The sequence below is a fragment of the Harpia harpyja genome, chromosome 5, assembly GCF_026419915.1.
Source record: "Harpia harpyja isolate bHarHar1 chromosome 5, bHarHar1 primary haplotype, whole genome shotgun sequence".
Lineage (NCBI taxonomy): Eukaryota > Metazoa > Chordata > Aves > Accipitriformes > Accipitridae > Harpia > Harpia harpyja.
This window is the reverse complement of record NC_068944.1, coordinates 47138162-47149679: the sequence shown is the minus strand read 5'-3', so window position 1 is coordinate 47149679 and position 11518 is coordinate 47138162. Positions and strand designations below refer to the sequence as shown.

Sequence of the window (11518 nt, the reverse complement as noted above, 5' to 3'; positions counted from 1 at the left end):
AGGGCTAGTGGAAAGAAAATAAGTCATTGTTAATGCCAGAAAAATGAATAAATCACTGAGCAGAATAAGGAGAAACACCATGTTTCCCCATGTTACCCAAACCAAGAAAGATTAAGTTTAAGGGTATAGCTATGCCAGGATTCCCTATCAGAGTATTTGTGTTTGATTTCCACTGCAGAGAGGGAAAGCTCAATACTACATTCAGCAGAAATCAACATACTGCTTAGAAACATGGTGTGTTTCTTTTTTAATCGTTCATTTTTGTTTACACTCCAGAACTGTACATCATCCTATGCTAGGCATAGGACTTTTGAGCTACAAAATGCATACAGAGCTCTTTAGCAAACTGGAATACTTAGTTGATTTCTTGGTTTTGGCCTGCCTTTAAGCCCATTGGAGAATAGTCTGAAACGTGGTGGAAAAAAGGAGAGATACAGGCTACACCTATGTGCTTTATTCCCCTGGGAAGCAATTATCTTTGATTTAGAAACCTCTTGCTTTTCTCTCTTTGCCTGGAGAATCCATAGAAGGCTACAGGTAAAATAATAGTATCTGACTGCATGGTGTTCCCCTGTGTTACATGACAGGGGAAAGCAGGGATCCCCTTCCAGTGTAGAGAATTATTCTCCTCCAAACTAAGAAAAATCTAATTTCTCTAGCAAAGGAGTAAAATAGGAAGACGAAAAAACATACCCTATATTACATTGGTCCAAATAAAAAGAGTGGAATTTTTCCAGTATTAAAACATAGAAAAAAATTCCAGTTTTCCATATAGTCTGAGACAGTGCTCCATGCTTACAGTAGTAAGCAGTAACATCTCTGGGTGACCTGTGCTAGCTAGGAGGATTCCCATGTGGCAGCTTTTCACCCCAGGCCAGAAGCTTTGAAAATATGAAGTGTGCATGGGTATCCATTTCCAGTGAGTGAGGAGAAGAGCCACTCCACTTCTGAGACCCTGGATGGAGAGAGACCTGCTCCTTAGGGGAAGGACTACTCTTTGGCTGGTGACTGCCAAGAACAGGAGCTGGCTTGTGCAGACCAGGAAGGCACATCTGCATGTCCGCTGTTTTAATACCTCGGAGCATGTCTGTGAAAGCAGCCCGAGCCTCAAGAGTTACGCTGCTCAAACTGGGAAGAAACAGAATAATTTGGGAACATACAGACAAGCAAACTGTACTTTTGAGGCATGATTCTGCCTTCATGCTGGTGTTTGAGTAGGGGGTGGGTGAGTAGGGTTCAGAGACTTGGGGAGCTGCTGGTCTGGAGGAAGAGAATAACTTTGTCCAGGAAATTTTCCTTCTTTGCCAACAAATTCAAAGTTTCTTGCCTCTCTCTCTTTTTTTGAAAGAACTGATGAGCTGCTTGAAGATGTAGCAGATAGACACCACTACCAGGTGAAATCGAACACCTGTGGGGCTCACAGTCACGAGCTGTTATGGATAGCAGAAGTTTGCATTGGCCTCAAAAAGTGATTAGATGTATTACTAAAAGAAAATATGCATCAGGGATGTTAACCGTTGTCCTGGTTTCAGCTGGGATAGAGTTAACTGTCTTCCTAGTAGCTGGTACAGTGCTATGTTTTGAGTTCAGTATGCGAAGAATGTTGATAACACTGATGTTTTCAGTTGTTGCTCAGTAGTGTTTAGACTAAAGTCAAGGATTTTTCAGCTTCTCATGCCCAGCCAGCGAGAAAGCTGGAGGGGCACAAGAAGTTGGCACAGGACACAGCCAGGGCACCTGACCCAAACTGGCCAACGGGGTATTCCATACCATGTGACGTCCCATCTAGTATAGGAGCTGGGGAGTGGGGGCGGGGAATCGCTGCTCGGGGACTGGCTGGGTGTCGGTCGGCGGGTGATGAGCAATTGCACTGCGCATCATTTGTACATTCCAATCCTTTCATTATTACTGTTGTCATTTTACTAGTGTTATCATTATTAGTTTCTTCTTTTCTGTTCTATTAAACTGTTCTTATCTCAACCCACGGGTTTTGCTTCTTTTCCCGATTTTCTCCACCATCCCACTGGGTGGGGGGGGAATGAGTGAGCGGCTGCGTGGTGTTTAGTTGCTGGCTGGGGTTAAACCACGACAACCGTACTGAGTAATTCTTGCTCATGCAGCTTCAGGAGTGCCTATTGTTGGAGGCTGGAGTGTTTTTATACTCATTTTTGAGCATCTGTTACTGCCCACCAGCAGCGGCCAAGACCTGGGCCAAATGGGTACTTGGTCTCACCCAGTGCAGTTGCTCTTGCAAGTGAAGGTTCAAAAGATGCAGAATTAATCAAATCTGCAAGACACCATTCATGCAGTTAGGTACTTGTTTAATTCAGAGGGAATCAATAGGAGGAGTGTGGAAAAGCTTGTAAAGAAGTCAGTCAATGTGTTGGGGAGCCCAGCTCAGAGGTACAGAACAAACCTGCAAGTCCTGCCCGCACCCTTCCCTCCCTATCTGCCTTTGGTGGAGGTCTCGGTGCTGGGGTGAGGTGGCCGAGTGGCTTTGACAGCCAACCTCAGAATCACAGCAGTCGATTGGACTTACCCAATGCCTCCTGGAGGAGAGAAGGAATCAAATCCACTTTAATACTCACAAAACCCCCCAAGGACTAACTGGGCTTTAGTAGAAAAAAGCCAGGAGCAGCCAGCTTGGCCACAGGAAGACTGGGGACCCATGGCGTGGGAAGTCTTGGCCAGAGGAACCTGCTGGGGTTGTGGAAAAAGAGCCAGAGTTTGGTGGAGGACAAAGCGCCAGCTCTGCCTTGACTCCGGGGTCTGCAGAGACCTGCGCAGCCATGGTGGCTCTGCCTGCCCTCCGCACCGGCTGACCAGAGCCAGCGGTGAGCTGGAGCCCGGCTAAGTGTGCTACGGCTGCTGAGCACTTGCACCGGCGTGTGCTGGGACTCCCAGCATGGAGTTTTTTAGCTGGGGAGATCCTGTTTTCAAGCTGGCTGAGCTCAGCCAGCCCTGAGCCCAGGCTAGGGACCTTAGGGCTGTTTGGATACATCCTTGCACATGTGTGGCAAGAGCCAGCAGATGCCTTGGGCAATGCAAAGCACTTTGTATAGCCGAGAGCGCTTGCTACATCTATGAGCATTAAACATGCCTCGGCATGGAGGCCAAATGGTGCACACAGCCCATGTCTCAGCAAACAATCTCCAGTGCCCAAGCAGCGCAGCTGCATGCAGGCTGACTGGTAGGAACGTGGAACTCCCCAACCCTGCCCGGGACCTGCCTGGCACAGCAGCAGCTTGCGCTGGCCAAAAGTGAGCCTGGCAACACTAAACTTTGCATGTTCCAGAGCTCTGGAAGATGTCCAAGTTATCAGCTTCTTGTTAAAATGATTAGATAGAGAAGAATGATATTAGGTGGCTCTTTTATTTTTATTGTCTCCTTCTAGTCCTCCACTACTAGGTAGCTTTGAAAGAAAAAAATGTGCCCGCAGCCTTGATGGGGAGAGGCTGGCAACCTTGGATAACCATAAAAATAATGGGAAATAATGAGGAAGAATCTCTCTAACTTCAACGTTGTAAGTTCAGCTTGATCTGCTGATGAGCTGTATCAAAGCTACAGAGGTAGCCTCCTGAGAGAACAGAGTTGCCTGCCTGCTTTTAAAAGTCATCACGAATCCTTTCATGGAAAAATACTAACTTTTTTAAGACTAGCCCAAGCATTTGATTATTGCATAAAGCAGGAGGGTAAAAATGCACTGAAAATAAAAAAGTAGTATACTTTCTACAGCCAGCTCTAATATGGAGCCATCAGCTGGCCGGGACACGCAGATAATGCCCAAGGCTGATGGCCTGCTGTGAGCTGCGGAGCACAGGGACACACACCCACGCGGCGGTGTCAGGGCTGGAGAGCACCTTGGATGGCTCCAGAGTGCAGCTCCCAGGACGCCCTGTGATGCCATGCACAGCACACCTTCCCACAGGACCCTTCCTGAGGTCCCAGGGATGGGGGGGGCTCAAAGCAGATGTGGCACCCCCAACTTCGCCCTTCTCCTCCCCCTAGCTCGGGTGCAGCTGCCAATTTTCCGCTGTCTCCCAGCGGCAGCCGGCAGCCTCCTCCTTCCCTGCGCTGCCTGGGGGATGTCTTCTCCTTCCCCTTGAGCTCTGCTGTGGGCTGTGGCTGCATAGGCAGGCACCCAAGCTGACATACCAGGCTGGAGCGAGTCAGGCTCCCTCCAGCATTGGTAGGGTGTCCTAGGAGCATGGCACAAGGAAAACTGAGCTGGGCCTTCATGGGGACATTTAAAAGTCTAACAGAAACTGTTAATTCAGGCACAGGCTGTGTTTTGTGAGCGACGAGCTGTGCTGCTTCCAAACCTGTTTCTGGAGGCAGAAGATATGCATTTATCTGGTGCTGCTCCCAAGCTAATACCTATGTCAGGGATAATCTGCAATCCAGGCAACCCGTTCCTGGTTCATCGAGAGCTGTTCGTATACCACTGCGCTCCACCATTTTTTTCATCATTCGCAAATGTGTAAGTGTAAAACGCAGTGCAGGAAGGGGTGTCCCAGCTGTTGAGTCTGGTTGCTTCTGCTGTGAGCATCACCCTTTCCTAGCCTGCTTGAAATCCAGCTGAAAAGCAGTGAGGTTTTCCTGCCTCCATCCAGCACACAGGAGAGCTGGTTCAGACTGTCTAGAATTAGAACCAGCTCCTAAACTGCAGACTAATGGAACAGCTAATTCTAACCTGTTTATTTGTATGGCTACCTTATCCTTTAGCTTATATACAATGCCTGCCCAGTGCTGCATTCTTAAGGAAATGTAGCAAAAGTAATGAATTTTGCCCAAGGAAAAAAGTACTATCTTTTATGTTGTATATAAAACTAAATCCAGATTTTAGGGCAAATACAGAACATCAATCTCCACAAAGCAGGATTTCAGCATAGTGCACAGCTTGACAGGCTTTTCAAAATAAAATTTACCATTTGTAGTTGCCTGTTAAATAATCAGAGCTTGCCCTCTTCTGGTCACAAGCAGTTGTACATGACGGGGGTTGCAAACTGTGAGCCTGTGGAAATTATTATCTAAAAGACTCCTTGGAAAATAGCGTATTTTAAGAGTTAATGTTTTAAAATGTATTTTATTATGGTGTACTTGTTTTTCAAAGTTTGTTTAAAAAATCTGTTGGAACTATAATAGCTAAAAGAAATTTAAATTGTAGCTCGGCTGTTTTCTTATATCACACTTGTCCGGGCTTTATCTTGGATAATACCTTTCATGTCCTCCATCTTCAGGAGCTGCCCAGGAGCTTCCTTTTCTGGGACCCATTTGACCAAAGCCAACCTGTTACAACAGGAAGACATTTTCCAGCAGCTATTACTGCCACCCAAAAGAAAGGAAGCATGGCATCACATTGAAAAAGGTGAATGTTTCCCTAAGTAAATTATCAGTTATATGTATTCCTGTGGTCTTTGTGGACATTTGAATACAAAAAGGAACGTCCATTAATTTCCCCAGAGGAAAAGTTAAAGCTCAGATGCTATCAGAGCATCAGCATAACACTGAAATTATGAACGGCTGAAGCACAGGCATTTTATTGTACCTTGGAGGACCCCCTAATCCATGGGGAGTCCATAGCATACTCTGGTTTCTGCTGCTCACAGAGCTATGGGTTACATTTACATATATACTGTAGGCTGGATTTTAGGCTCTTCTGTCTTGGGACCTAGTTCCAAGTATTGGGGTGGGGGTGGAGAAAGAGTTCAGTGTTTTTCAAGGGTGACCATCCTCTCTGCTGGGAGATGAAATCTACATTTCAAATCTGAGAGTTGTTTCATGGTTCTTTTAGACCCTGATCTGCTGATGGTTTTTGATGCTAGCTTTTCTTACTCTTCCCTCTACTTCAGATGTTGCTTTTATCATGTCCTTGGTCTTCCTTCTGAGCTGGCTGCTGTGTATTATCTGTTGCTTTCTAGGAATGTTTGAAGTTTCAGTAATGCAGATATTCTCATAGTCATGAGAGTTTCTGATGGTGGTGGTGCAACAGTTGTAATTCTGGCTGCTTCTTGTTCCACACAAAAATATCAGCCCTTTTTGGTCTCACAGCTATTTGTGGTTGTGCCACTCATGTTACAGTGGAGTTAAACCTGCAAATGTCTGAACTGAGTCTTCAGATTTCAGAGCCACCATCCACCTTACATAGAGACTTTTAGTGTAAACTGTGCAGCAGACTAAATGGGTATACTTCAGAGGAAATCCCTACAATCCCTGGTCTATTTAGAGACGATCTCGATTAATAGGACTGACCACTGTATGGCACTCTTGCACCAGCATCACTGCGGCACCAGCCCTGGGGCATGGGAAAGATTATTTGAAATTCGCCCATTAATAGCCCTTTTGCTGAGTGAACGGCTGCCTCCTTCCACCGCTGAAATACACTCAGAATGGGGCATGTGCTGCAAGATGTCAGTAGGGCCTGCCTCTTCCTGTGCAATCCTCTCTTCTCTCCACCAAAAACCTGATGAGAGGGTTTGATTCAACATGATGGGATCTGGCAACAGTTGGATGAGAAAGAAGGTGTTCGTTCGTGCTGCCCTAAATGTAGGTTTTAAACCACGTCCCTCTCCTTCTGGGAGATGAGAGAGAAATACTTCTCTTCTCTGTATGGTTTAAGGTGCTGCGAGTAAAGCTCTTTCCTACACTGATCACATCTGAAAGGACTGCTGAAAGGCAGACAACTCTGTGCCTGTGTGCATAGGATGTTACTGTACATCAGTGACGTGTTTGGGGATTGTGGAGTGACGGAACAGACAGACATTGCTATTTGGCTATAGAAGGGTTAGGATTTTGTTCCAGTCATTCAAAAAAACCACCTCCACCTGGCAGGAAGCATGATAACAAAGGGAAAAAAAGGCATTGTTTTCAAGTTCTGGGTCAGTGGTGGGTTTAAACCCTACATCCAAGCCTCCTGACTTTGGAAATGTTTGACTTGGTTTGAGCATAAATTTTGTGGCTTCAGTAGGACCACTAGAACTGAGACAGTTTTGAATCTTTCCTGTTTGATTACTCGGGCAGTCTCCTCATGGCAGCCTTGACATAGCTGATGGGTTAACTAATAGGAAACTGAGCCCTCCCCCGCGGAGGCCACAGGTCAGAATTGCCTTTCTCGATGTGCTGTACAGCTCTGCCCTGCTGCTGAGCCGCTGTAAATCTCCGCGAGAGGAGGGAGCATCTGCCTTGTACAACGCCAGCGCTCCAGGCTCCCTCCTGAATTGTGGGAGGTTTCAGGCAGCCTACATAAAAAATGCTCTGCATTGCTGCATCAGCTGCTCACAGCTCATGGCATGTAGTTGGGCATCTACAGCTAATCAAAGAAGTGGCCTAATTTTTTTTATCTGTAAGTCCTGAGCACTCTGCTTGACGTTGAATTAAAAAAAACCACCCGAGATATTTCAAGTAGCCAGAATGGTAATACTTTAAAAATGGTTGTTTTGAATATTTTATTACTTTTCAAGGAGATCCTTAATCTGTAACTCCACATGAGAGACCCATGGAACCAATACACTTTTGCTAGCACAAGCAGGGAGAAGCTAGGAAGGCAGTACTAAAGCACAATATGAGGAACTAATATAAGGAAACAGGAGTAATATAACGAAATGTCCACGCTGCAGCTCTCCAGGTATTTCTTTTTGCTACTATAGATTAAATATGCAGTGTATTTGCAAACAGGCTTTCAAAATGTAGTTATACCTTAATAAAATGAAGGCCAGACCCACGACTGTTAAAAGGTCCAAGCGAACCGCAGCAGAGCATGGGTTGTGACATGGGCCTACAGTGCTCACACTGCCTTGTTCTTCACTCATTTCCCTGGTGCAGTCTTGGTCCCTGTTGAGAAGCATTTCCCAGGCAATTCCGGGGTCTGTGCTGGGGTGAGCATGTGCCGGGGACCATCCCAACAGGCACTTTGGATGTGGACACCCTCATTTGTGGGGGAAGAGAGTTTAGCCCCATGGAGGCAAGGCAGGCTGCCCTGCTTGGCCTCAGCACCAGAGATGTGTCCTTGGCCTGTTCTCCGAGCAAGCGTAGCCAGCAGGACAAACAGGAAAAGGGCTGGAAGCATGACCAGAGCTTGTTAAGTCAATGCACAGGGAAAACTGTAAGTGACTTGCCGTTGCGAAATGAAACCAAAATCCAGGAGCCCTCCAACCAAGATCATGGACCTTAAACTGAAGTATAAACCTGACTGAATGACCTTTTTTACTGGGGCTTAAAGCAATATACAAACTTTGAAGGCTTGGCGACATTGAAGCTCATGACATCCAGATTCAAAGTTTGCTGTTTGGCTTCTCTGCCAGGTTTACTTCTGGTAATTTTGCCAGAAAGACAAGGAATTTAGGCAAGGAAACCCAGCTGCCATAACAAGGTGGAGTACTTTCATTCTGTGGTACAGAGCTCACTGCACACGGCAGAGCTTGCAGCCTTGTGCCTGGATCAGCTTCTGCTGCTTTTTGACTGTGGGCCAAGTCTTCCAGGGACATAGCTTGGCTCTGACTGTTGCAGATCTGGAGCTTTTGGCCCATCTCTCCAAAAGAGCAAGTAAATGATGCCACTTTCATGACTTCAAATCAGAAAACTAATCCTAGAGGCAATTCTCGATCACCTGTCCAGTTCTAAACGGGATCCGATCCAATTTTGTATCTCAGTTCTGCAGCTCAGCAGCTTCCCTAGCTATTTTGTGTTTTTCAATAAATCCTGTAAATGAATCCCTTTTACCTTGAAAATCAGTGTGTTAACAGCCCGAATCTTGCTGCAGCTATTCAGGTATGTACCCAGGTTACATTATTCACATTTCTTTCCCCAAATTCCTTCCTCCCCCCCCCCCCCAACATTGAGACAGGATTAAGGTTTGCACGTGCATGTATGTGTAGCTAGTTCTCTTTTTTAATAAACTCAGTGCTAGAGGTCACATTTATAGGCTTAGTTTATATGGTAATCTTTAAAAACAACCAGCCTAAGCACTGGAAAACACATAGCAGGGGTCAGTCCTGTATTAGCAGAGAAATAGGCTTGGTTTATTAATACGTCTTATTTAAGTCTCATTTCCATGCTTTTATGACTACATTAGGTTTTCACCTCACATGGGCACATGTCAGAGAAGTAATGGAGCGAGAGAAGAGACAAGCCCTTTTTCAGTTCACAGAACCCCAATTCTTTATTAATCACAGCTTGCTCACAATGACATACAGGAAAATAGCACTAATGAAGAGTAGAATATGCAGGCAGCAACCTCCAGGGGGGTAGGGACAACTTCAAAACTGCAGCTATTTTGGGGATGATGTGTTAGGTTTGGTGATACTGTACTTGGCACAAGCACCCTGTCTAGTCATTCCTCCTGCTTCAGCCCTCTTATTCCTAGATGTCTGTCACTAGGTAGGGTTGGCTAACACTGAAGAGTAAAGGTCATGACAAATGGAAGTCAGCAGTGTCAAAAAAAAGGTAACAACTGGCTCATGGGTTCCAGGTGAAATATTCGGTGGCTTCTTGTACTATTGCACATGTAATGTGGTAGCATCAGGTAAGTATCATAGATCATGGCACCTACAGATAAAGCCACTTGATGCTATCTATTAGTTGCTCCATCAATAAATTTTCAAGTGGTGAATTAAGCTCACTTTACAATTAGCATTTGTATGGCTGTTTGGCATCATCCAAAATTGTCACAGCTTGATGGTTACAATGTGCCTCTTAAATTTGCCTCAAACTGATCCCACTTGCTTTCATTCTGTTGCACAGCTGTATTTGTTGCCTCTCGCCTCAAAAAGCAGAAGCAACAAGTACTGCATGTGGCAATTTAACCTCAATTGTATAGCACACTACAGAGTCCTGTAGCGTTAAGTTGCATTTGAAGAAACTACATTTTAAGAGCCTTTTGTCTTGGATAACTGAATGTGAAATCACAATACCTGTGATCTAGTCACTGTTTCAACAAAGCTTATTGATGGCAAAGCAGTCTAGTTTATTAGGCAATGACTGGTCTCTAGCACCATAGAACTACTACTGACCTCGTGGTGGGTTGGAATGAAAGTCGCAGGGAATGGAATTAGACGTGAGGTGCTTCAAATGAACAGACCCAGCAAATTCAACCGAGTGGAAATAGACAACATCAGAAGCCTGTTACAGGACATGTAAGATTATGAAATAACTTGCATAATGCAATACTTGTATTTTTTAACAAAAATGTAAGTATTTACAAAATAAGATCCAAGTTTTTTAAACATCAAGCAAATCATTCTGCAAAGAGACCGCACTGGTTTTGTTTTTATTTTTGTTTCTTTTTTAAAGTTTTTTATTGAGTTCTTGATTTTTATTTTTTTTTTAAACCATGTCATACATTTCCCATACTGATATCGCATGATCCATAATAATATAGGCGGGGGGAGTTTACTAATGGTGGGGATGGGTCACATCCACCATTGCTGTTTTCAGCCAGACAGTTCCACCTGGAGCTCCTTGTTTCTACGGACCTCTGCAGCATGCCTCTCCTGGAAAACATCAAGAAAGGAAAAATCAAATCTCTTTCTCATTCTGCCTGCCCAGGGATCCTCCTGATGACAACCCATGTAGGTTGTGCATTTGATGCTTGTGCCAAACTTGTTTCACAGCACAACCATCTTTAAAGGATGCAACTCAGGAGAGGTGTCATCCACCAGACCAGCCTGAGGCACGTTCAATGCTTACATTCCACTTATGCTCTGGAGCTCAGTCTTTTATTTGATATGCCCTTATAATCCTCAGCATCTCACAGAGTTTCATTTTAAAGGTCCACATTGAGGGGTGCTGCTTGCAGCTATGTAAGATGTGCCATGTGCTCACATTTGCTCTTTGAATTCCTAGATGTTAAACTAAATATAGGGAAGGATGAGTGGGCTTGAATTAATTGCTTGCACACTGTATGCAGAAGAAGTGTTAGTTACTGTGTTATCTGTAGTATTTAGGAACCATAAATAAAGGTCCAAGAATTTAGTTCCACCAAGATGTGTCAATCCAAACATCTCAAACACCCCCTTAGACTGAATGATGAAGCTAGCTGTCCTCTCCGTTCTTTCTCTGGCTCTGATGGAGAGGGGACAACGTTACCAAAGGTCAGTGCTAAGCCCTTCTGTCCACTTTTAGCCATGTTGTCTTCCCTTTTACAAAAGCAGTCATAATTAATTTAGACTTATTTGAGCCACTGTATATTCAGATACTTCCATGGAAATAGGCCTGTGGTCAGGAACAACAGCTGTCAAATGAATTTAGGAACATTCTACTTAGGGTGTTTATAAAACTATTGGTTTTGGCAGCTTCTGGGTTTTAGGGTTTTTGGTTTATGTCTCTCTCCTTTCAACTGTCAAACTATCAGACTTCTACCTCTTATGTCTGATCACTGAAAACAACCCCAGACAACCAAATGACAAGCACAAGGTGACTACAGAAGCAAACATCCATCCCTAGCTGACTTCAGTTTAAGGCACTCTCTAGGTATCTCCATGCATTAGAGGGTCTTCTATTGTAAAAAATTCACAGAAGACAA

The 11518-nt window shown here is 44.7% G+C and overlaps 1 protein-coding gene across 1 annotated transcript in view; it reads right to left on the bottom strand.

Annotated features, from left to right (window-relative positions):
• Window positions 1–9130: 9130 nt before the first annotated feature.
• The window catches only part of STMN2 (stathmin 2), a 40593-nt gene continuing 38205 nt past the window's right edge, over window positions 9131–11518 (bottom strand). The window contains exon 5 of the mRNA XM_052788454.1: window positions 9131–10487. Within this exon, the coding sequence (XP_052644414.1) occupies window positions 10428–10487 (60 nt within the window). The 3' untranslated portion in view covers window positions 9131–10427. The remainder of the gene's footprint in view (window positions 10488–11518) is intronic.